This window comes from Lissotriton helveticus, chromosome 3_1, assembly GCF_964261635.1.
Source record: "Lissotriton helveticus chromosome 3_1, aLisHel1.1, whole genome shotgun sequence".
Taxonomy (NCBI): Eukaryota; Metazoa; Chordata; class Amphibia; order Caudata; family Salamandridae; genus Lissotriton; species Lissotriton helveticus.
The window spans coordinates 1,903,986,012-1,904,013,314 of NC_136061.1; the positions used below are offsets into that span (position 1 = coordinate 1,903,986,012).

The window sequence follows — 27,303 nt, forward strand, 5'->3', positions numbered from 1 at the left end:
AAACGGTGTGATCATAGTGAATTGTTTTATTTTACTTTCACTCATTTACCTTCGTTATCACATATAGGAGGACCTCAACATGCATGACGTCAGAATGTGCGCTGTACAAAATCTTCTTCTGTTTTTGATTTAATAAACCATAATGTTGTTCATGTATAATACAAACCAAGGCCTCCCAGAGAGTGCACATAACAACTGACTTGCCTCTTAGTTCACTACTGGCATTGCTGTCATGTTGGATGAGAAATAAATGTTTCTAAATTAATTTTTGAGATCTATCACTTTTTAAACAAATGTTTCTCAATACACGGATATATTTAGATGTACTAAGGCAAACAGGTTATGCGTTCTAATGAAACACTTTTTGGATTTTGACTTTATCATATTTTCACACTTTTGCTGCAAGATGTCTTTAAAAAAAAGAAGGTGTTGCTAACGCAGTGCAGCACAACCTAGTTACTTCTTTTCTCTAGCTTCATAACATTTAAATTAATGCTTCGGTTCTGTACGGGGCTGAATTATGGGGTTTTAGCAACCTAGCAGCACTCACGACCTCGCAAAATAAATTTATGAGGGGTATTACAGGCTTGCCTCCATCTACTCCACTAATACCGCTTTATTATGATCTGGGAAGCCAGTTTTTAGAGGATGTGGCACGCTTCAGACCAGTGGCCTACTGGAGGAGGCTCTGGGTTACCCCAGAGTTCACCCAGTATGCACAAGCCCTACTTGAGATCAGGGACGCCGATAGTTGGGGCAACATTTTATGGCTGAGGCAGGTAAAGGCCACATATACTGAAATGGGCCTTAATTGGCTGTGGCAAAATCCCACAAATAGTGAGTTTCCATCCCGAAAGGATCTGAGGGGACTGCATTGGAACATGGTAACTATGAAACGCTTTAGGTCTCTGACGAGTCCCTCTCTGTCAAGAGACTTTTTAGAGACCAAACATGCTTCTGACTATGAAGGGTATTGGGACCTTATTACGGTACCCAGTGATAGGAAATGGCACCACCAATTTAGGATAGGCACCCTTCCTATCAAATCATTTACTGGTAAATGGGGTACAGGTTCCTGTACGGAATGCCGTTTTGCCCGACACAGTCAGAAACAATAGCTCATATTTTATTTGTTTGCCCCGTTAATAAAAAATTGAGGTTCAAATGGTTGAAGCCTATTTGCCCGATGATGAGGACTACTTCAGTCATCGAAGCAATAAGGATATTAAAAACAGACAGAAAGGAATTAACTATAATCGCGATCGACACATTTTTTACATGGCATGTGGATGACCCGTGCCCACAGACTGAGTAATCAATAATTGTCACTGGACACGATAGGTCTTCCACAATGGGAATATATTTAATCCGTTTTTTAATTAAATTCTGGCTTATTGTACCATGGCCTGGGATTTTTGATATTTTACTGTGTTTCTAAAAGTGTTTTAAATTAATTTATTGTATTATTGTATTTATTGAGGGAACAATTATGGACTTATTCCTAGTGTAATTTCGTTCTTCAACGAGGATGGAATGTTAAGACATTATTGTTTTAAATGTAATGTCTTTTATGATCATGTATCGAATAAAGACTTCTGAATCGAATTAATGCTTCGCTGTGTATTTAACATATTTTGAATGTTATTACTTAGTCGAGTAAACAGCAGCCCAGTGCTGCTGTTGAGCATGGGACCTCCGGTATAGGTCTGGAGGGCCGTACTTCGAGTATCATTGTACTAACGCAAATTGGCTGGTTGGATGGTCTGTGATTAGTTGCCTAAATCGCTTGTTTATTTCTCTCCATAGCTCTCACAACCTTATGTGAACTCGTGATATAACTTGCACACGAGTGTTACCTATATGGAATATAACAGGCGCGTGACTGCCGACAGCTCCTGACACACTAATCACTGTTCCGTACGGCAAACTAGCAGTGCGTCAAACGGGCAGTGACCCGAGAGGGGGTGCTGTGGGAAGAGCATTTATGTGTAAGGAAAATCTGATTCGAATTTGCTCTTCACTTCCACATTGTTAATTTACAATGAATTATGCAGCACACTCTTTAAAATGAATTGCATGCCGGGACACTCAATGCGGGTGATGATTGGGACAGGACAACACATTTTGCTCAATTGGAGAAGCTGAGATTCAGATGCAGGTCTCAGGCTTCCTAATCAATAGGAAACATCTGCCCATTGCAGCCTCCTCATCACGTGCTCATATGGGATACATTCGAAAAGAGGAACAAAATCATTCCGTCTTCATTTGTGATGCAAGCAAATGCCACCCTCCCTCCAATCAGTCATCAGGTGAATGTGAGGCAATGTGATAAGTCCATAGTCCAATTTAGTAGTTAGGTTGTCACTGCTATGTTATCAACACCCTTTCCGAGTCATGGGTTTTTAGCCAAGAGCACTTTGCATTCTGGGGTTCTAGGGGCAAAATGACATTAACTTTAGGTAATGACGTATTCGGCTGGCTGCATTACAGGCTTTGTGGTACATCACCTGCTAATTAGGGCTGCTTCACGGGAGTATACGTTGTTTATTTATGGTTAATTATGGCACCACAGATATTTCAAGTAGGATTATTTTAAAGAGAAGTAGGTCTTTGATTTTGCATACCCATCCAGAAACATCACAGTTGTTCAAAGCCATTTCTTGACCACTGCTTTGCACAAAAGCGTTAGTTTCTTATTTTAGTGCATTATACAGACATATCATCCTTGTTCTACCCGAGATAAAGTGTTGTGTCGAGCAACTTTCAGTCCGACTGCCTGTGTCCTAATGCGGCGATCAGACCGCCACCAATAGGATGTCAGCAGTCCGACCGCCGCCATCGTAATCAGGCCCAAAGTGTCTTGCATGTTTAACACTACAATGAGAAGTTTTCACTGGTAAATATACATTTTTTATCCGTTTGAAAGATTTCATCATAGCGTGGTATCAAAACTTTAACTTAAACCTTCAAAATTAGGGAACGTGTATTCAGATCATTGTTGTTGGTTTGCCTGTTTTGAAACGCACCATAATTGCTGAATTTCCGTTGTAAGATTCTGATTTGGAGTTTGGCAGGTGAGCTACTGCGTCACAGACATGACAGATATCACGTCCTCTTGTTAAGTCCCATAGGCTATAAAGCACTTGTAATAAAGCGAAACGGATCCTGTCCAACACGGATGTGAGGGAGGGAGTGACTCTAAATCGGGCTCTAACGCTGTAAGTTGTCATTGTACCCATCATAATACCAATTAGCATCGATTTGTTTATACATTTTTTCTGTAGACCTTTGAAGTCATTAACTGGTTTCTGTTTTTGCCCTGACCTCTAGCAAAGGGCACTGCTAAGGCTGAGACTGCCGTCTTCCCTGAAGATGACTTTGATGCCCTGATCGCTGCTACAATTAAAGCGGACAGTACATGCGGATTCCATAAATGCAAAGCCAGCGTTCTGACCGTGGGACAGCTCTGCACACACTGCAGAAAGCACTACTGCCTGAGCCACCACATCCCAGAGGTAACATATGATTCATTGCGGCTAAGATTTAGATACAGTTATGTTCTCAGATTTTAAACCGATAGCGTGCGAAGGATTCATTGCCCCAACCTTCCACATCCAATTATTATTTCTGAAATGTACTCTTGAAATCCCGCAAACACTTATTAAACCACTTCAGTTTTGTAAAGAACATTTTCAGGAAGTTCGAGGAATTGTGATGGCAAAATGAGTGCCTCCATTTAGTTGGTTAGAAAGGGGGCATTTGAAACAAATATTGACAAACCAATAACCACATTATATTGAGGCAATTACACACATTATGTTGACTCATGCAATACAGCAATGGTGCGTTCAACAGACATGTAAAAAGAGAGGGTATTTGATCTGTGCCTTATTAAGCTGAACTATTAACTGTAATGGGCATTTGATGGGGCACACTAGTTACAGCAGTTGTGGTGTTGTAGGTAATATTACTCCGGTTACAGACATCTTGCCTAAGCTCCTCGTATACCATATACACATATAATAATGGGCGATATGTTTGACAACTGAAGCACATGATAAACAGAAACAGCCAGAGATAGAGGAACACTATTCTTAATATGAATTGTTTCTCTCTCTTTTTGCATGCCAAGCACGAACCAAGCATTGGCAAAGCCAAACGGTTTGACATTGACTGCAAGTATTTTGACTTTGTTAGAGCTTATTGCTTTTGTGTGGTTTTTGTAAAAATGTTCTTGCTGAGGGAGGTGCTTGTCCACTCCTCACCTGTGAAAAAATGGTGAAAAGCAGAAATATTGCTTTGGTTTCAAAAAGCTTAAATTGCCATAGATAAAGCGTCCATTAAAGGGAAATACTTTGTGTTCACATGTTTTTTTGTGAAAGGGAAAAATGCCATCCCTCACAGTGAAGTTATCCAGTGACTTAAGTGGAATCACCCACGGCCTCATGCTGAATGCTGTAGGGGGGCAGAAGAAAAATGTGAATGACAAGAACAAAAGCAAAAGGTTTTGGCTAGCACCAGACCAAACAAGCACTGGCAAAGCCAATCGATCTAGCATTTGCCACCGGCCTTTTGGCAATTCTTGTTTTATTTTTTCATGGTTTTTGCAATAGAGTACACATTATATTAGCTCCTTTGATGTTTGTGCAATGACAAATTAAATGTTTAATTTCATAAGAAAATAGAATTTGATGTAAACTCCGAATAAACTGAACTACTGTCTCCGTCACCAATATCTACTAGTGAAGACGAAATGTATACATCTGAGAAATGCTGTGGTTTGACCCAAAACATGGCCACATCTCATGGAGCAAATGCCTGAAGGGGGCTCAAAGAAAAAGCCAACGACTTTAGAGGAATGACTTGAAGCCCCTTTCTGAATGCTGTGTGTAGTTTTGCATAGAATATATTGTATATTGTGGTGTGTGTATTGGTGACAGAAGGCCTTGGCAGACAGCTAAATCTGTATATAGCGAGACCTTTGAAAAAATACTGCTATTTTGGCTTCTTGACTAAAACGATGTGAGCAGTTAGCCGTAAAAGGTCCCCCACAGGCAACAAGCTATGCTGAAGATTTACAAATGTTTAATTAATCGTCCACGGATTGTTTTATCTACCTGTGATGTTTGTACACTCAAGTGGTGTGAAGGGGTGTGCTGTGGGCGTATGATCATTTTAAGCCACTGATTCTCTGTGCTTTTCTTGTGTTACTCTCTTCAGGCAGTTCGCTCTGTGTAATAGACTCAAAACCTATGCTCGATAAGATCACTATGAAGCCAGCTCCCAATTCATTTTACTTGAGAGATCTGAAGTTATGCGCCCCATTATTTTCTCTAGAATGGGTCTGTCTAGGTACATGACCCTTGCACGTGGTCAAGTGTTTGCTTCTACATCTGAAGGAATGTTACCCCTTACAACCTCACCCTACCTCGTTGCACTTTTGACCGTATCGAAAATAAGCCTTTCTAATTGTAGTCTAACCGGACGGTAACTTGATAATGTAGATAGGAAGGTGACCGGGGGTCGAGGTGGGATTCCACTTTTCTCAAAATCTTTCTTAACTCTTTTCTTGCTCACACTAATTATTTCTTCAGCAAATTCCTTATTTTTAAACTCCTTAGACCCTTGCTGGATACCTGGGAAATTTCAGTATTGTATGGTGCTATTCAAGTCACAGGGCGTTCGTGGTAAAGTCACTGAATATATATATCATGTTTCCGCACCTTGGTGCCTTCAGTTCACTTTTGTGCACCCTGGGAGCTTGGTTAATGGTTTTAATGGTCATTCAGCTTTTTCTAAGGTACCACTATTTCTTATTGTGCTCATTTTTACTTTACTTTGCCAACATGAGCAAGAAGTCTTTGGTGATTAGTAGTTGCAGCTGCAGCAAGTGAAGGTGGGTGGGTTATGTCAGGTGGACGTTAGGATACCTTTTGAATCATTATGAGAAGAATTTTACTCCATTTCTTCCAGATAAAGGAGCAGCTTGCATCTGTGACTCCTTGTTCAGTCCACAATGCAGAACTGGATTTGTGAAGCAGCAAATGTTAACTACCGTTTTGGTCACATAAATGGGCTATTTATCAGCTGATGTTGACATTAAGGAGCAGTTCACTGATTGTTAGCTGATTGTTTCTTGGTGAAGCAGAATCCAAAAACCATCCTTGCATGTGCAGGCGTAGTTTAAATAGCCTTTTCTTTATTTATATTCTAGCTTTAGATTATGTGCCATGCGTTTCTGCATCATACAGTTCATGATTCTGATCTTCAGTATATCCAGTCTTTTGGCTCCAAGTAATCCATGCCAGTGCTTTGTGGTCATTGTAGCACAACATACTTGCAGATTTTAAGTCCTGATACGTATTTCATTCTTTTCAGAGTTCCTCAAATGATTGTACCTCAGCTGGTCTAAAAGCAGTTCAAATTGAAATTTTCACAAAATAATCAGAATAGCCTGTTAACCGCATCCGCGCTAAGCGCTTTCCCGCTGTGCGCTGAGTTTTTAAAAAACCTGCGTTACATGACGAGCTCAGCTCGTCATGAGTGTACGAGAGGCGTAACTCATGACGAGCTGAGCTCGTCATGAGCGTCGAAGGGGTTAAATAACAGCGTTGCAGCAAGGATCCAAAGACCAAAATGACAAAAATTCAATCAGTAGAAGTCGGGATATCAATTTGAAAGATTAAATGCAAGAACAGTGCTTAAAAGTCACTAGCGATCAAACGTTTACTAGAGGTGGCAAGGGACTGGTGGAAATCCGAAGTGCAGTCTGACCACGACGAAGAGCAAACTGTTACAGACCCACACAGGGGCCACTGAAAAAGAACCTTGGATGGAGCAAAGCATCCACGCTGAGGGCTCGATGTGTCGATCTTTTCCATGCAGTCGGGTCACTGCGTTGTCGTCCAGCTTCGACGAAGTGAAGGCAATGCATTGTCGTTGAGCTGTGCAGAGTGTCATCATTGAGCTGAGCAGGCTGTAGAACCTTTGTCATCGAACAGCCTCTGCATTGGCGTTGAAAGGCAATGCGTTGGTTCTGATTGGATCAGTGGTGACGATGCATCGGTTGTCGTAGAAAAAAGCTTCAGAACCCATTTCTAAGGCACAGGACTTGGAGAGGGCACCTCAGTGAAGGGCAGGACACAGAGACAGGAGAGATCAGCAGCTAGCAGCACCAGCAGATTTGCTGGAAGTCTTTTGTTTAACTTAGACTTTAAAACAACAGGAGGGAAAGCCTTTGGAGATCACTTGGGAGGGAAGGCAGTGTACAGCTATTCTTCCAGCTGAGTCATGAAGCAGCAGGGCAAAAAGCATAAAAGTAGTCTTTCCAGAAAAGCAGTCCAGTTGAGACCTTTAAGCAACCAGCTGTCCTTCTGACAAAGGTTCAGTTCATGTTCCAGAAGTGTTTGATTTCAAGGGGTCAGAGACCCATTACTTATACCCAAAAGTGCCTTTGATGGAGGGGGGACTTCAAAGGAGCTCTCTGAAGTGCACAAAGATCCCTTTCTACCCAGTCCAGTTTGCCAGGCTACCTGTGGGAGGGTAATCACTCCTTTGTGTGTGGACAGGACACTACCTATTGAAGTGTAAGTGTCAGCCCAACCCATTCCACCCTGCCCAGGAAGACCCATCAGAATGCAGAGGAATGCAGATGAGCACTCAGAATGCAGATGAGCCTCACCTTCCTGTGTTTGTGCCGGTCTAGAGGGAATGCACAAAGTGTTGCTATCACACAACCCAAGCGTGTCTTGGTGACAGGCTGTCAGACATAAAGTTTCAGTGCTCTGTCCATCATCTCCTTGTGTTTGCTTTGTTCGCCCTAAGTAGGCAGGGTATGCCCAGACGTGAGTCCCTTGCACACTTTGCCACTGGATTCAAGCTATTCTGGCTGATGAGGGGTGTTACCCCGAAACCAGTCACAGGATGCTGGTTTCCAATCCAGGGAAGACTGGGCTTCGCAGTTTGGGCTGAACTGTTCCCATGAGGAACAGGGTCAAGACCGATTTGCATATGGCTGGGTCTGAACTTGGGGGGGTGATGTGAGCTAAAGAACGATGTTGGATTTAGTCCAGATCTGTGACTGGGGTGAGTGTCTGTAAAGTTTCAGTGCCCCATCCATCATCTCCTTGTATTTGCTCAGTAGTTTTAAATGCGAAGTGGCAATAAACTGCACACACAGGTACTGCAGTGACAGGCCTGAGACAGGTTTGAAAGGCTACTTGTGTGTGCGGCACAATTAGTAGAGCAACCCCACTAGTAGCATTTGAAGTACAGGCCTTGGGTATCTGGTAAACCAGTTTACAAGGGAGTTATCAGTACAACAAATATGCCAATAAGGTGTACACCAATGGCATAGGGGAGAAGAACATGCACTTTAGCACTGGTCAGGAGTTGTAAAGTGTTCAGAGTCCCAAGGCCACAAAAAAATCAGCAAAAACGGGAGGCAAATGGCAAAACGTTGGGGAAACACCACCCTAAGGATGAACGATCTAATAATCATACAGTTCACCATTCCCATCTTCATTGTATCCAGTTATGTGGCGTAGGATCCCATGTCACTGCATTTTGGTCATTGTAAGTACATCAAATATATTGATTGCAATTCCTAATACATAGTTGGCTCTTTTTGGAGCACCTGGAAGGAATACAACCCTGCTGGTCTACAAGCCGTTCACATGTCAATTTCCTTAAAATAGTGTGAGTGTCTGTTCAATAACATCCTCTTTCCCGGGTTCCTAGCCACCATTTTCTCCTAGTAAACCACAATTGAACACCATGCTGCTCTTTCTATTTTTTGGATTAAGCCAGGTGAGCCTCCCTATTCGTTTTTCATATAGTTTTTAATAATTTCTGAAAGGTTTGGTGAATAAGCCTGCCCTTTCTCTGTTGCACTGTGGGACCTCAATTTAGTATTAGTTCCCTTCCTATCTATTCTGTTGTAATTCTTGCATAGTAGTAACGTCACATGCTTAACCCCGAAGACTGCTTTTCAAGTGGTGATAACTTTGTTCTGAAGAATCAGTAAGCTGCAGACCTTCTTTTCAGGCGGACAAAAAATAGTTTTGTTCATAGACAAAGTAATCTTGCAGAGGTGGTGACAAACCTTTACTTAAATAAATAAATCCTGTTGCCAGCTTTCTTTCCTACAACTTGTCTATTTAAAATGAAGGCAAAGCCAAGATCCAAAGAGAGTGCTAAGCTGATAAATGGCAAGACTAGCAGAGTTTTGTTGCCAAATGTATGGCTGTTATGTAAAGAAAAATGTCTCTGAATGCTATGAAGCTGCCCAAAGCATTCCTCTTAAGGTATTCATTGCTCAATAGACTAGGGGCAGAACAGTGCCTGCTATTTCTTTAGAGGGGTACCTTTTCAGGAATTTGGCAGATGGCAACATAGACTTCTTTCCTCCTTATAGCTAAAGACGCAAGACTAGAGCCTTCTTTGCTTGATGTTTCACCACATTTTTCGGTTGACTAGACATCTCTAGACTTAGTCAAGGTCTCCCAATCCAAGTGCGTTTGGTGTTTTATGACTCCAGGTTGAAGTCGTTCTCTTCAAAGATTTACAACAAGACTACCTAATTAGCACCTACTGAAATATCATAATCTGTAGGTCTGCAATGCACTACTGGCAGTGCTGCCAATGGTAGCAGTACTACCAGAGTCTTCACCACTGGATAACCGAGTGTTTGACGAATATTTTCCATGTAGGGTCACATCTGTGGCATGTAAAAAGTTATTCCAGAATACACCTGATGCCCTAACACACTTAAGAAAGCACTGGATACACGATCTGGGGGGCTCGATCATGATCACTGGGGGGAAGCCATGGCCTCCCCTAGAGAGGTGGCCATATGGACAGGTTTCCACCTGGTACAATTAAAGAACCTCGTCCACTCGTATTACTCCCAACCACGTTGTTCAAGATTGGCAGGGCGCCTAGCATCAACTGCAGGTGGGGTTATGGCCATGTGGGCACTATTTATCACACAATATGGAAATTCCAAAACTGCCGGGCTAATGAGTGGCGGTAGTTGATTGCTAGAACGAAGTGTGCAAATCCTCCCTTGCTCCAGCAGTGAAGAGTTGCTATAGCAAAAAGAAATATTGATAAAATGTGGGGAGTGGAGCAAGTGCGCCAGTTAGATGATTGAAAGCGCGATATGGACTAGTGCATGCGCAGCGAAAGGGCTGTCCATGAAAGTCAGGGCTGCCCCCAGTAATGGATTAAAATCTGGGGGTAGTGGAATAGGAATAGAGGTGATATATGTGCAGTTCCAGACACCAATGCTTTTGGTGAACAGATGGCCCCGGCAGAACCATCAAGCAATGTTGAGATTAGAATTGAGGGGGAGGGTCTGGGGGATAGCAGCTTATGAAATATCCATGTATGTGATGCCTAGGTATTTCACACTGCTCTATTTTCTATTGTTTCTATATGTTGGTGGTTCCCCCAGTTCTACTGGGCTGTCTACTGCAGTTCGCTTCTGACATCCCCATGGCACGACATCTGGGTCAGGCCAAGTCCTTTAACTGACTGGCCACCCACTTTTATTGGCCCAGGATGAGGATGCAATCTACAGATCCTGTGTAACCTGCTAGGCCAGTGAAAGGTTAGGGGCAATGCAAAATGACCCACCTGCTTCCATTACCTGTAGCGAAACCCCTCTTTAAAAGGGTGTTATGTTATGTTATGTTAAATAATATTTGTTGAGCGCACGTACGCCCGTAGGCTTCATGGCGCTATTGGGAGGTTTGCAGAGACATAACACAACAAAAGAAAAGGAGAAATTAACTATGGATAAGCTTGCCTAAAAAGCCAAGTTTTGAAGGCTTGTCTAAAAGCCAGAATGTCTTCATGGAGTCTGTGTCAGAGGCAGAGAGTTCCACAGGGACGCAGCTAGAAAGTGGAAAGAGCTGCCTCCCTGACGTTGTTTCCTAATGCGAGGCACCACTAACAAGCTCTTGTGACCCGAGCGAAGAGCACGTGAAGGGGTATACCTAACAAGCAAGCCGCTAATAAATCCAGGGCCCTTGCCTTGTAGAGCCCTAAAGATAATGCAGCCGGCCTTAAAGGTTACTCTTTGCGCTACTGGCAGCCAGTGGAGATCAGCAAGACCCGGCCTGATGGACTGCCACTTGGGTAACTTGCAGATCAGCCTGGCTGCTTGGTTCTGAACCAGCTGTAGTCTCCTGAGCTGCCCGACTGGAAGACCCAAATACAAAGCATTGGAGTAGTCCAGTCGGGACAGCACAAGAGCAATCACAACTTGGATCAGAGCAGGGTAGGTTAACAGGTGGGCAATTTTCCTGATCTTATAAAGTTGGAAAAAACTTGAGGATACCACCGTCCCCACCTGACTTTTAAGCGAAAGATCTTCATTAAAAGTGACCCCTAAGCTTTTCACTGTATGAGACTTGGCCGGGGGATTTCCCATCTCTGGAGGCCAAAAATGTGGCCCCCAGTGAAGTTCACTCTTCCCAGGCAAAATCAATTCAGTTTTGCCCGGGTTTAATTTTAGATGATTAAGACTCATCCATCTCTGGATGTGCACCATGGCCTCCCGAAATTCGGTGGCCGCGCCAGGGGAATCCAGGCGGAAGATCAATTGCAGGTCATCAGCATAGTTAAAAATTAAAACTTTGAACTTTCTCAGTGAGTACAACAATGGCCGTAAATACAAATTAAATAAAAGTGGGGACAAGGACGATCCCTTAGGAACTCCACATTCATTTTTAATTTTAGGGGCTGTAAAGGTTCCCAGTCTCACTGCCTGGGTACGGTCCGAGATAAATGATTTCAGCCAGCCCAAGGCCGAGCCTCTAAGGCCCGCCTGCTCGACACGGTCGACCAAGATGGTATGGTCGACCGTGTCGAATGCGGCCGACAGATCCAGAAGTACTAGTGCTTGATGGATATCCTTGTCCGCATTGCATCTTAGTACATCCTGGACCGCCAGTGTCACCAACTCAGTAGAGTGGCCAGGTCGAAACCCAGCTTGATTAGGTTCCAAGTAACCTGTGGATTCGACAAAGCTAGAGAGACAACTAGAAGCATGTGCCTCCAAGATTTTTGAAAGAAATGGTAACAAAGAAATCGGACGATAATTTGATGGATCGTGGGGGTCCAAGCCAGGTTTTTTAATCAGTGGAATAAGTAGAGCGTGTTTGAACCCTACAGGAACCTTTCCCTGGTCCAATGATTTATTTAGTAGGGGAAGGATCCCTTGAGGTATGGTTTGCCCTATTTCTGTAAAGATATAGGGTGGACAGATGTCGTCGGGTGAGCCAGACTTGACACGTGCCAGGAGTGCGAAAAAGGTTTTAGAGTCTATAGCCGGGAAGGCTTCTAACGTGACAGTGTTATAAAAAATATCATCCAAGGGAGATGGTGTAGGGGAGCTCACAATATTGCGTTTTATCATGATAATTTTCTCTCTAAAATATTCATTCAGAGAATCGCACAGCTTCTGAGTGGGAACTATTGAAGGGGCTGTCCTATCATCGTCGCAAAGCTCTTTAACTATGTTAAATATATCTTTAGTTTTATTGGATGAAGTTAAAATTCTCTGAGAGAAGTAGCTGGTTTTATGTCTGTGCAAGATTTTTTGGAACTCCTTCCTAGCAGCGCAGTACGCTTCTCTGTCTTGTGGGGAGTAGTTTACTCTCCACTTCCGTTCCTTTTGTCGTACCCCTAATTTAAGAGATCTCAGTTCTTGGGTGAACCATTTATGGGCTTCATTCCCTCTAATACTAGGAACCTGTACAAGGGGGGCGAGAAGGTCAGCTGCATGTCGTAGCCAGTTTGCCAATAATTTTTCGCCATGATCCAGGTCATCATGTGGCAAAGGTATGGATTTACTTAATACATCAATGAATCCAGGAAGGTCTATGGATTTCCATTTACGAAATTCTTTGCCCATGGATGATCTAGCCTTAACATTCATTCGTATTTCTAACATGAACTGAATTAAAAAGTGGTCTGACCAAACACACGGACTAATAACAGGGTTAGACAGTGATAGGTTGTGTGTCCAGATTTGGTCAAGATTGTGACCTTTTTGGTGGGTAGGTGAATAAATATGCTGGGTGTAATTAAGATCTGTAAAAAGGTCTCTTAGTTCTGCAGCTTGAGTATCTGTATCTAAGCTATCAAACCAATAATTTAAATCCCCAATTAGAATGGTTTTAGAGCAACTGACTGCATATGAAGCCAGCTGCTCGGCCAGAAGAGATGGATAATTGGCCATATATTGGGGGGGGCGGTATATCAAGACCAGGATAAGGGCCCCACTCTCAGTGTCTAACTTGATCACCAAATTATCCGTATCCGGTAGAGTCAGAGAGGGTAATTCCCTGAAATGAAGGGATTTAAGGATGATAGCTGCTATGCCACCTCCCGACTTCCCGGAATTATGGTTGGCTGTCAAAATATAGTATTCTGAGGGAAGTGCAGCAAGAATATCAGGGAGAGAGTGAGGGGTTAACCAGGTTTCAGACAATAAGAGGATGTCAGGCTTTACCTCCTTCAAGAATAAAAAAATATCAACCTGGTTTTTAACCAGAGATCGGGTATTAAGATAGTAACAACACAGATTGTAAGTTGTTATAGGTGCCGACCGATGCTCAGGGTTCAAAGACGAAATAAACTGGGCGTCGTCCACAAAAAAAGAGGGGGAGGAAAGACCAAGCTGTTGAATGCGTGTCAATGTGTGCGGAGGCAGGGGATATGAGCTCGGTGCAAGGGATGTATGGGGACGTAGGGATAGTAATTCCACAGATGAGTACCTGAGAAAATGGCCAGGGGGAAGGGGAAGGGGTGGTCTTTGACATTGTTGGGCCTCTGGAACTCAATATTGCCTTTAAAACAAGTTTATCCTGGTGTTGGTGGGCCATGCCACCCAGTACCCTGGGGCCATATGCCTGAGGTCAATGACTGTGCCCACGGTGGCCAGGTCACTGATGGGGATATTTAACTTTGTGGGTTTCCCCAAGGAGGTTGTGTCTGAGAGGAGCACCAGCTTCATGTCCGCTTACATGAAAGGAGGAGTGTGGAGTAACCTACAAGATCTCCACTCCATACCACCCCTGGAACAATAGGCTTGTTGATAGACTCAACAAGACCCTGAAAAGCACGAATATAAGCCTACTAGAACCCATGAGGCATACGTGGGTAGTTCTCTTGCCATGCATACGGTTTGAATACAGGGAAGTGCCTCAGAAAGGAGTGGGGTTCAATCCCTTTAAACTGTTTGGTGCCCTTAGTGTGGGCCGCTCAGTCTTGTGAAGGAGGGATTGGAGCAAGCACCTAAGAAACCCCCTCAAGGTGTAGTGAGATACATGTTGGCCCTCAGGTCTCAAATGAAGCACTTCTGGAAGGAGTCCTATTAGAAATTCACCTGTTCTGCAAAGTCACCCCAGATTTTTTGCCTTCTGTTGCTGAACCTGTTCTTGTTGACAATAGGACTCTGTGCGCTTTACTACTGCTAGCTGGCGGTAAAGTGCTTGTGCTCTTCTCTCTAAACATGTTAAAATGAGTATACGCCTGATTGGCACATTTCATATACTTCAAAGGCCCTAATATAAGGTACTACATTTGTCTAAGACCAATAAATGGTACATGTGGGTTGCAGCACTCATTGTGCCACCCACTAAAGTAGCAGAATAAAACATGTCTCCAAGACTGCCCTAGTAGCCTGTTTATGCAGTTTTGAGCTATCATTTTGACCTGACAAAATAAAAATAAACCTTTTGCCAGGTCTAAACTTGGCTTTTTTTATTACGTACAAGTCATCCCTAAGGTATGCTCTAAATGCCTATAGGGCAGAGCACATGGTATTTAAAAAAGAAGAGCATGTATATTTATAGTTTTGCATGTCCTGGCACTGAAAAATCCCCAAAGTCGTTTTGTAGCTGGCTCTCCCATAGGAAACACTAGGTTACATTAGAACAACTTATAATGCTTAATTTGCCTTACTTTAATAGTCATTTAAAGTCCGGGTAATAGTAAAGTTGGATTTTATATTGCGATTTTATCATTTTCCTGCCTAAGCCAAATGTGCCTTTCTGCCAGTGTTCACTGTAACATTACTGGTGAATGGCTCTAATGGGGTGAGATGTTGATTGCTTCATTGGCAGATGTAGCTCACACCTAGGCCTGCCCTCCCTTTGTCTTCCTAATCAGCTTGGCTCCTTACCCAGTGGGAGCAGGGAGTTGCCCCAGAACTGGTTTGGAGTAATCATAAGGGAGGGTTTGCCCATTATCGTATCCACACCCTAGATGGGCACAGGGAGAAGAAAGGGTCTGCCTTGATGGATTTAGGCAGAAAAGGCCATTGTGACATAGTGTACAGTAAAACTCACAGGAAGTGCTGCAACAGTTCCTAGGCTCACCACTGAGAACATTTGCCCCATTGGTTAGGGAGTGACCAGGCATTTCCCCACCCACAGGCTGACATTTAGTATCAAATTGGTACATCCTGTACGCCTCTCAGAACACTCCTGGACCTGTGAAGATCAGAAGAAACACTGCCCTCAGGCCTGAATCCTGTTGGAAGACTGGGCCTGCTTACCTTAAATCCAGCATCCCAGAAGTGACTCAACTGGTCAGTTGACTGACCTCCTGTTTGAGCTACATGGACAAACCAAGCTTCCAAAGGCCTTTTGCTGCAACTGACCAGTACCAACTGGACCTGCCCTGGACCCTACTTATGTCCTCTGTCGGAGCTAGTTCTGACCTCGAAGTGGTGCCCCTCAGGTACTGGACTCTTGGCTGGTGTTAATGTGTACTCCTCCTGTCCCCAAACTGCAAAAAGCTAGAATTCATATCTTTATGCCAACTTTCTGCCTGGATCACCGCCAGAGACCAGGACCACAGTTGAAGCTACAGCTGGTGACAGCCATTCACCAGTCTGCCTCAACTTGCTGGTTAGCCCCGCTGAAGGAGCTATGGCTTCCATGAAAGTTTCTAAATTCAAATCTAAAGGATCTCATTAGAGCAGACGCCGAGCAGCAAATCAAAGCCTTCCTGGACACAGACTTTGCACACTTGAAGCTTTCCCGCTTTTGCCGACCACCTCACTGGTCCCCCGCATTCATGTAACGTAATGTAATATAAAGGTAACTTGTAAAGCGCAACTGTTCCTCCGTAGAGTGTCCTGACGCTCTGCACTAACAATGTAGGAACTGAGAAACGAGAGCAGAATTAGTTATTCAAGAAAGGCATTGTTTTCAGCTTCTCCTGGAATAGAGTGGTGGAAGTGAGGCATCTTAGATCCAGCGGCACGGTCATCCATAAGGTAGGACCCAGAATAGAAAAGGATCTACCTCTCATTCTAGATTTACGGATCCGAAGGATTTTGTTCAGAAAAAGGTTTGCTGAATGCAGATTTCTAGGAGGGATGTGGAATCCGATTCTCGCTTTCAGGTAACTTGGGCCTGTTCCTTGCAAAGCTCTATGAATGAGTAGTAGAGTTTTGAACTTAATCCTCTTCCTTACAGGGAGCCAATGCAGTTTTATGAGGAAAGGAGACACGTGGGTTTTTAGAGGTAGGCTGAGTATTATGCGGTCAGCCGCATTCTGGGCCACCTGCAGTCTATTAATCAAGTAGTCTGGTAGACCTGGTATAAGGCATTACCATAATTCAGTCTAGCTGTAATCAGAGCATGGACAGCCAGTTTTCTGAGCTGGCAAAAACAAAGTGGAAAAACCTCCCCAGCTTAAGTAGCATGCCAAAACATGTTCCTACTATTGTGTTTACTTGAGAACGAAATGAAAGTTCCCTGTCGACCTTAATGCCTAGATTTTTTTATAGCATTAGTGTGAGTACATGGGGGAGAAGTATCCTTGGGCCAGAAGGTCCTCGGCCAAACACTTTCTGATTTCCTCCACTGGTAAAGTTTGGCCCCTACCCCACGAGAAAAGCAGCTGTGTGTCGTCTGCATAAGAGACAACTTTAGCACCCAGAGTCTCTGCAAGGCATGCCAAGGGGGCAAGATATATATCAAAAAGGGTGGTGCTCAAAGCAGAGCCCTGTGGCACTCCCACCTTAAGGCCCCGTCGTGCAGACAAAAAGGGGGGACACCACGACTCTTGACCCCTATCCTCAAGAAAAGATGGCAGCCATTTCTCCGCTTGTCCACCAATCCCAACAGACAGGAGGCAGGACAGAAAAGTCACCAAATCAGCATAATCAGTACAGCTTTACCACCCGCATCAAGAGTTCACCTGATAGAATCGAATACCTCCACAAGTGCAGTTTCTGTGCTACAGCTGGGGTGAAAGCCAGATTGACTAGGATGTAATAAACCATTGCTCTCTAAGTACTGAGACACAGCTGCTGGTTAACATGTTTTTCCAGTATTTTGGAGAGTGGCCGGGAGAAGCGAAATCGGTCCATAATTAGACAGATCCGTAATTACTGCTTGTGTTTTTCTTAGCAGGGGCCCAATTTCGGCCTGTTTCCATTTCTTAGGGATGATAGCCGATGAAAGGGAGGAATATAGGAGATGATTGACAAGAGGATTGATAGCCTCTGCTCCCATGAACATAAGATTGATGGGGCGTGGGTCAGAAGGATAGCCAGATTTAAGACTCCTGATGGCAAGAGAACAGTCTTCCAGGGAGATTGGATCAAAACTATCCAAGGAAGGAGTTGAGTTGGAAGTTTGCTTAGCATGCTGGTTGATATTCAGACTCTCCTCTCTCCGTCCTGGGAGGAGAAGACTAGCTTGGATATTAGAGATCTTATCCTGGAAGTAATCGGCCAGTTGTTCACACCATTCCCTGCAAGGCACCTCTTGGTTTATGCAGGCTACTGGGGAAATTAAGGACTTCACTATGTTAAAGACTTCCTTAGATTTATTACCCGCCTTTAAAATTCGGGCCTCAAAGTATAATTTTTTTTCTTTTTTTAAATTTCTTTCTGATACTTTTTTAGGGATAGGCTGTAAATGTTTTAGCGATAGGGCAATAAGACTCCCTCCATTTCCTCTGTTAGTGCTTACACACTAATTTGGCTTTACTCACAGAGTTAGTGTACCATGATTGGAAGGTTTGGCTCAACGTGAATGTAGTATCCGTTCCGGTTAGTAGTAGTATTGAGCCCTGCTTTGGATCTGGCTCTCAACTTGCTACGTCAAAAAGGAGGGGTTAGGGACCGGGATCCGTTATTTTAATTGGTCCTGCATACAGGACTCCTAGTTACCTGTGCTACAAGAGGTATGCAGTTCCTAGGGGGACGGGGAAGACGAGTCTTTCTTCGTGATGCCCTTAGTCTAGACATGATAGGAGAAGTGCCACCACAACTGTCTTCGTCACAGAGAGGGGAATAGTCGAAGAATTTTTTTAGTGTCTTGATTATGTTAAAACAAGACCCTGCCACTGTCAAGGCGTGTGGTCGGAAGGAAAGTGAAGTCTTGAATTGCACTCCCAGGTTTTTTGCTACTTCAACAGTATTTGGGTGTCCCACGGCCAAGCACTATTCTGTCACCTTTAGGATAACAGTTGTATGTAAAATAAGGCACACACATCTCACCTAACATTGCAGCTTTGGCTACACTGGAAAGCGCAGACTGCTGGGTCACCCAGCTGAAATTATGCTCCCAGTTCATCATTCGTGCAGTTTATACTGCGCATGACACAACACACCTGCCTTTCTCCCACCAAGCAAGCACACTAGCAGCATGCACCAAATCTGAACGTACAGGTGCACAAGCCTCACTCAAGGCTGGGGCTTTTCAATGGTCTGTGCACAGTGCTGGCTGTGCATGGGAGAAAAAAAATTCAATAGACCCAGCCCTGAGAAATAGGTGCCGGTGCTCAGCACCTGCACAAATTAAACACTGCTCGGCACTCAAGAAGCTGTGTCCTGTGCTCGTTGGGCCCTTCACACTGCCTGGCTCACACCTCTCCTATTTGTTCCAGGTAAAATGTCGGAATTTGTAAAGCGCACAGCTATCTCCACCGGAGGTGTCCCGGCGCTGTCTGTATCCCGCTTAGGAACCCTTCCTGGCTTTCCTGGGAAATGTCCACTCCTGGGCACCCCCCAGGTGCAGCCAGACATACCAGCGCTTTTGGGGCCGTTGTGGAGACTAAGCAAGCTATTGCCCAGAGTTGCAGCGTGGGACCCATGATCAGAACAGGCACTGAGGCGAGAATATCCAGTCAGGGGAATTAATGAGCCGGAGACCCGCCGAGGCGGGAATCGAACCCTGGTCCCTGGCCAGAGCTCTGCATCAAGGTCTGCCTGCTCTAACCATTGAGCCACACTTCTCCACTAGGTAAGTAATTCCTGCTGCACAGTCCTAGTGTCTGAGGGTTGGGGACATCTGGTGCCCACTACCGAACTCCAGCAGCGGGTCCAGCGGTTTTACAGAGCAGTCTCCACCCTGTGTGTCTTGTGATTGTAAAGAAAACTGCCGGTAACTCCCCTTTAGCTTCTGCAATTCTCTCAGGATGGCATCCTGCACCCTGTGAAGATGCCCATCGTGCCCAGTGGTGTTGCATCTGTGTGCTGTGGGAAAGCCACATCTTGGGGAAGAAAGGAGTGTTTGGGGCACTAGCTCAGTAGAAGCTCCGAAGCAGGGAAGCCTATCCCTTTGGAACTGAGCCATAGTCCCATCTCTCGATGCTTTTTCAAATGCAGACATTACATATATTATACAATTATTGTGAAAAGCACCAATATCTGTGAAACAGGGCATCAATTGATTTTTAATGACTTGTTTTAAATATTCTCGGTTACTTTAAAAATGGAAAGTTTATACATAAAAATGAATTGTAAACTCAAAAGGTAACACGATCAAAATGAAGTTGTGCGTGTGACATAATTACAACTGTATTTATTGTATCTCTTCCAGGTCCATGGCTGCGGAGAGAAAGCTAAAGCAAATGCTCGTGCAAGGATCAGCAAAGAAGGAGTTCTTTATGCTGGAAGCGGACACAAAGATAACTCAGTTGACCCAACGAAAAAAGCACACCTACATAGAAGATTAGATAAAAAACTTCATGAACTTACTGACCAAAGAAAAAGCAAAAAGAAAGAAAAAGAAAAATAAACAGTTGAAAAATTGAAAAGGATTTCTGTAATATTGGTGCCTTCTGGCTTATATTTTGGTCATGTGTCTCTGAAATGATGGAAGTGTATCAGTAACATTTGGTACCAAACTCAATATTTTGTACAGCTAATGCCCACCCTACTTTTAACCAGACCAATTAGACAATATTAGCATCTGGCAGCACAAATAAAAATAAGTGAAAGTCAAAAAGCTACTAAAAGCAACAAAAGACATACTCACTACCACCAAACTTCTGAATTCCAATAGCCAGCACTCGGTTTATCAAGCGTGTTTTTGCAGAAAAATGGTGTTTCATATGGTTTAAACATACTTATTTGTTTGAAAAGAGACATAATTGTACATACGTTATTTTTTAGCTTTTTTTTATTTTTGCTTTTATATATTCAAGCACTTAACGACAATTAATAAAAATAAAGCTTAACAAATAACATATTCTTTAATGGCATAATGTGTATTTCAGTGTGCACAAGCCCACCAGGGAAGGAAAATAGGCTGGAAAAGGAGGCATATTTATCGTCATTTTGTGGGGTATTTGCTGCATTCTCCAAATAATATATATATCATATATTCTATCACAAAAGTTACCCACAAAGGAAAGGCCCACAACAAGTTGATCATGTTTCATATATTTATTGGATTGGAGGCTACCGTATGATTTGCGTTATGCGTCTGAATGCAATGCAAACACAAATAAAGTCTTCAGCCCAGGCACGTTTCGTGCTCCTGCACTTTCTCAATGAGGCGCAAACATAACGGACACAACACAGCAGTTTAAATGTACCTTGTTTACATGAACACCTGCCCCAGTGGGCGTGGCCGCTCGCACGGCATGCTGGTGCTCTTAGTACATTGCTTCTTGCTACAGTGAGTTGCCGTGTGTCTGTAACAACCATCAAACACATTCCATCCCCAGTGGGTTGTTAGGCACTTTCCAAGTTCTCAACAGGGAACACATGCAAAAAGAACAAATGATGGACGGAATGCTGAACAATGTCATACACTCACCACTATTACAGAGTTCTGGGCCTAAATCCATTGTTTTTTGCTCACCACGCCATTACAGTTTGGACCCAGCCATATGCAAATCAGTCTTGACCCTGCTCCTCATGAGAACAGTCCAGACCAAACTGCCAGGCCAGGTCCTCCCCAGACCGGAAACAAGCATCCTGGGACAGTTTTTAGGGTATCAAACCTCATCAGCCAGGATAGCTTTACCCTGGTGGCATGGTGAGCACCAGTGGGAGGCGGCAAAAAAGGCAAAGTATATCCCACCCATTCTTGCTGTTCTGTAACTAGGAATGGAAGTCATGTTGGAATAGGATAAGCCTAGAAGCCATATAGAGCCTTGAAAACAAAGATAAACAATTTGAACATGTGTTTTTTTGATTGGGATTGGGAGCCAATGCAGATTTTATTAGGTGTGGTGCAACTGACTGTGTGAAAACTAAGGACTAGTCTAGCAATATGCAGTCTGTTCAACAAGTAGCCAGGGTTACCAAGTTTCAGCGAGTTATCGTAGCCCAGTCTTAAGTGTTGTCTACAGTCTTACAGAAGATCGAGGCATAATGGAAGTACCTTTATATATGGTGTAAAAATAATTGACTGAGAGCTGTCCATAAGAAAAGAACCCTGCCATTTCAGAGAATCTTGCACATCCCTGCTTGCAGACTCGCTCTAAAAAGATGGGGATGCAACACTATATAAAAGGTTGTAGATTGGTATAATAGCTGTAATGAAGCTAAACAGCGTTGTTCTAATATAAGGCAAAGATATTCTGAAACATTTAGAAGAGTTGTTTCTGTACTATTCTTGTTTTCATTCGGATTAGATACTATCCAATAATGTGTCTCGGGTGTCTCCAACCAGTCAGTCATGAGCTACTAATAGCTCACAGACCCCTTCAGAGTAGTTTGCAGCCTTGAGTTCATTTTTAAATAAAGACAGAATCACGTCACATATTTCTCTTAACACCTTCGGCGCTCATGACAAGCTTAGCTAGTCATGAAGCACAGTGGAGCTGTGCTCATGAGAAGCTGAGCACGTCATAACTGCCGTGGAACGCCCAGGCGGGGATAATTCCCTTGCTGTGCTGGGTGTTTCATTAAGCGGGCGTGGTCATGATGAGCTCAGCTCGTCATGGGCACAGCTCTGCTGTGCTGCATGACGAGTTGAGCTTGTCACGAGCACCGCGGCGCGGTGCGCGGCCCCCCCTCCCCCGCTTCGCGGGGGAATTAGCGCCGCGGCAAAGGGGTTAAGGGAAGGCTGTGTTTATTTTACATTATTATCGTCCGGCTGCAGATAGCAGGGCCTAATAATGAGCAGTGTTCAGTCAGATTTATGACCCAAGTTTGGGCAGAGAGGTGAAGAACTGAAGCATTGATGTATGTAACTCTAAATAAAAATTCTTGTCAACTTAGTATATGAACATGAAAACAAAATGATGCTTCTGAATGCTTTTAAATGGGAGAAAATTAAAATGAAAAGTTCCCTTAATGATTCAGCTACCTTTTAATTTTCTCTGATTTCAAAGTGTCGCATTTACAAGCAGCAGGCCTCTTGCTCCTGGCGGCTATTATACACTGTGCTATATTTATAACTGAAATAATACAGTCATATTAAATGGTAGAAATTTAAAGTGAAGAAAAATATTCCTATGAAAGTCTTAATGCATTTCTCCACTTTCAATTTAACTAATTATGTCTTAAAGTTTTATGAAGCATGTTTTTTCACTTTAAATTCCTCCCATTTAAACAAATGTCTGTATTTTTCTGTTATAGTTATAGTTTCTAATAGGGATTTGATAAAGCCCCCAGGTTGCCTGGAGGCCAGTAATAAGGAGAAAAAAAACTGTTTTTCAACGTCCTCTACAGAGGCAACAGAAAGGTAGACTTGTATAAAGACCACTGCTGGGCGGGCCCACGCGATTTGTGAAGGATTGAATAACCTTGAGTTTACTGCGAGCAAGATGCTGGGGGCAGAGAATTCTCTAAACCAGATGGCCCTGTATGTTTGAATGAAATTCCACATATCAGTGCTGTGTTTGGGTATTGATCGTACGTTTATAAGAAAGAATTTAAAGGTTCAGTGGGGAGGAGTAATGGCAGGGTGCAACATTTCTAATGTACTGGCTGCTGTCGTCCACAAACCCTATATTGTGGGAATAAAACCATATTGTGACAAGACACTGTGCTGTGCCTAAAACCAGAGGCGGCTCCTCCACTAGGGTGGGGGAGCATCGCCCCACTGCATCCTCGCAGGGCGAGAAGCAGAAACATAAAATGATAATAAAATGGTAATAACTATAAAAGGTTTGGTGGTAGAATCCCGTCTGATATAGTGGCCTGAAGGCTTTATTAGTGCTGATATTATAGACTCACTACCGGGTTGCTTTTCCTGGCTCCAACCACCGATTATTTCATGTGCTTTCAAACTGGATGTGCTCTCAGCATTGTCGTATTCCATATGAGAACACTCAGAGTCGGCTTTGACACTTGTGGCGCCATGCCATGATCTTTTTTGGCGCCCCCATTTCCCTCACTTCCACCTGGCAAAAGTGCCCCATATCTCTCCACATCTCCTATCTCACATACATTTCATTTGTTTCAAAGCACTGGTAAAGCTGGCTTTACTAATTCAAATAGCTATCCACATAAAATACAGATCTGTTCTTTACAGCAGGCATATTAACGCTCTGCGCTACTTTATGGCGAGTCGAAACTGCCACTAGACAAAACTTTGATCTCTCCAGCAGGAACAATAATCGCAAGAAGGATTGCACAAGGAACTCTGCACAGGTGCTTTTAAATAACAAATTGCTAAACACAGCATCCCACCCCATAAGGTCAGTGCCTCCCTCCCAGGTTAGCGCCCAGTGCGGCTGCACCAGTTGCACCATCCTAAACTCGGCCCTGTACTCTCAACACAGACTAATAACACGTTTCATCAAAGAATATAATCTCACCGCAGTCTAATAGTAGATAGGTGACTGACAGATGTTACATAGCTTGTGTTACATTTACTTATATGTAGGTGCTGCCTGAATGCTGTCACAGCGGTTTGATTTTGTGAATCCTGTCACCAGTCTCATACTCTGGCATGGCCGTAAGTAGCCGACTTTGGGCGATGAGTTGCTGCATTGAACACCGAATCCCATCACAAAGCTTCACTACTTTACAGTGCAGGTCCTAGTAGAGTACATTCACAGGGTACAAGTGCTAAAAAAAAAAAAAAGAAGTAGGGGGGGCTGACCAAGTTAAGCAGTATGCAGGTGACATCATGGCACGTGACATCATACGTGGTATCAAAATCCATGACCTCCCAGGAAGTGACATCACAAAAAGTGGCATTAGTTCTTAACACCGCAGACATGTTTTGCAGTTCTATCACGACTACATGTAAGCTCATTATTAGATTTAACAAGTGTGATGTTGCGTTGGGGTTGTGCCATAAAAGTGACGTAATCCGGACACAAAATCTGGGCCTCAACTTTTACATTTTATTTTTTTAAACTCCGCCACAAAGAAATTGGCAGCAAGGAGAAATATGACAGTCAGTTCTGCTTAAACGTTTGCAATGTCTGCATTTTAAAATATTTTATGGGGTTAAGGAACCTGCTGCAGAGATCTTTGTGTCCCCAGTAAATTTCAGATAATAATAATAAAGATATCTCTGGAGGTTAATACATTTGCGGGAGAGATATGTGTTTTTGTCTAGCCCCAGTTTTGAATCAAAGTAGCATAGAAGGTTAATGTGTCTCTTGCGCAGCACAGCATGTAACATGCAGATGACAGAGTTTTATTTTATGTAGCTTGGTAAGTGGGTTACTGCTTTTAACACAACGATCATTTTGTAACTTGCAGTTAAAAAATCGTAATACCCTTTATAAAAACACAGTGAGCTATGTTGAATCCTCCACTTTGTAACCCTCACTGTTTTATGTAACATATCTTGTACATTGATGTACACACATATGACTCATTGTCAATGTGTAATCTTTACATATAATATAAAGCTCTCTGACACCCTGCATTGAGATGAGTAGCGCTATAAAAGAAAATAGTGGTATTTAAATTACTTGTGTAAATACTGGGACCGACCAACACGTCTGACATTTTCACAGTGTATGCATATGTCTTATATGCAGGGGCTGAACAAAGTCAAAAGCATGTCTCTCTTGAGTAACTGTGAAGTAATAAGCTGTGTGCCTTTGTCTCTTCATTTGGATCTAGGTGTGAGGCTCCAGATAGCTTCCAGACAGGATACTCAACCAAAAGAAGGCCTGATGCCCCTTAATTTCGCTGCTGCTACGAGTGCAAGCAGATAAGGTGCAGGCGCTGCTGAAAGTGTCCCATTGCGCCAAGACTACTTCACCACATTTTATTGGGGCCCAACTTTTAGGTCGGGAGGACGGCATCCACTTTGTGAAAATAGTGGATGGATGCAGTCTGCCCGCTTGTACCCCTGAATTGTGCCCCGCATACAACCGCACATACAACTGCCATAACGTGACCGGTAGGGAAGAGCCACATCCAATTTCTATTGCACCAATAAAAGATATGCTTTAGAACTTTCTTGTAGGCGTGGCTTTAGGAACGACACAAACCAGCACCAGATTGTGCAAAGGTTAATGGAGGCAATATCTTCTCTTGTGGAAGAAGAGTAATTGTTGTACACAATTAGTCGTGTCTGGTGTGATAATGTTACAGAGGCACACAGTAAATGAAAATACTTGAAAAGTTTACTTAGGAGGCTCTTATGTTCAGGATGAGAGACACTGAAAAGCACAGATAATGTTAGAGCAGTAGAATTAAAACATAACTTTTTGTCCATGCTTAGAGGTCTCTGCCATGCGTGATTCCTTTAGGTAGTTTTTTTTTCTGTCAATAGAACATATTTTCAAGGAAGTTGAACTTTTGATTGTCATCCCCAATTATAGGCTTAAAAATCCAAGTGGCATATATTTTCAAGGGCATTGCGTCAGGGAGCGTCACTTTTTATGCAATGCCCTGCTCCATGTTTACAATGCAGAACTGAGCCACTTTGCATGGGTTAACACCGCGTTGTAAATATTGCACCCATTGACGCCGTTTTCTACGTCCAAGGGGAATGCTATGCGTGTTGCTGTGGGCGTACCACACAACACCCATTGTTTTTTGACACTGCCCCAGATTGACAAGGATGTGTGAATCTAAGAGAGCGCGAAAAACTAACGCCATTCAAAAGGAGGCATCGGAATGGCGCAACAGGAGAAATAGTTTTACTTCTCGTTTTTTGCTCTTTCTATGTGTGTTGCATTCTGAGGAGCAAACTGACATTAATGATTGTTTATGGGCAGGAAGGATCATCCTTGCAATGCACCATGGCGCAAGGATGCCTGCGTTGATACTAGGCGGCTTTATTAGCGCTGCCGCAGGGGTGAGAACAGGGATGTGCCTTATTCTTGTTAATACACATCCCTGTGTTTTTTAAATGACGCAGCTCGGTGCAGCAGATTTGCTTGCGGTGCAGTGCTGCACCATTTTATTGTAAATATCCTTCCAAGGGGGCAAAATCCGGGATAGAATGAAAGTATCATACATAAAATGGGGCACATTAACATTCCCCCTACTTACTGCACCACATGCACCCTTTGTAAATGTGTATGCTTACTGTGCTGTACATCACACTGCAATTATAATGCACTCAGACTTCTGCCAATTTAGCTTCACGTCAGCAGTGCCAGGCACAGCAAATGCAGGCCTGGAAAAAATAATCAAACCATCCTTCCTTGCTCCACTCCTCTTTGGTCTAGCTCTTTCTTTCCATCCATCCATCCATTCTCTCTCTCCTTCACACTCCTCTCTTCTTCCTCTCCAATCATTTTCTCGCTACCTCCCTCGCTTTCCTCCTCTCTCTTGAAACCCCACTGTGCCTCCTGTGATCAACCTTGGGGAGCTGAGAATAGTGCCAGAGGCACTAGCAGTGTTCCTGGGCATTCCGAACCAGCATCCAATGTCTCCAGTCCACCAGGGGAATTGCATGATTGATTGAAAGGCCAGTCCGGGCCTTTACATCACTGTGGTATGGTTACTGTTGCTAATGCTAAGTAGAATCCTGGAACTGATTGTCCCATCAGGCTGAGGGATTTGTCTATAAGTTCAGTGAATGTGGAAAATTCAAAAGTGGAGAGTATTGTTGCAAAATATAAAGCAGCTTTTCAAGACAAGTTTGGGGAAGTAAAAGGCTT

The 27,303-nt window shown here is 43.5% G+C and overlaps 1 protein-coding gene across 1 annotated transcript in view; it reads left to right on the plus strand.

Moving 5' to 3' along the window:
- The window catches only part of IGHMBP2 (immunoglobulin mu DNA binding protein 2), a 326,225-nt gene extending 306,149 nt beyond the window's left edge, over positions 1–20,076 (plus strand). Inside the window, exons 14-15 of the mRNA XM_078682888.1 lie at positions 3,331–3,515; positions 19,860–20,076. Of these exons, the coding sequence (XP_078539014.1) occupies positions 3,331–3,515; positions 19,860–20,057 (383 nt within the window). The 3' untranslated portion in view covers positions 20,058–20,076. The remainder of the gene's footprint in view (positions 1–3,330; positions 3,516–19,859) is intronic.
- The last annotated feature ends 7,227 nt before the right edge of the window (positions 20,077–27,303 follow it).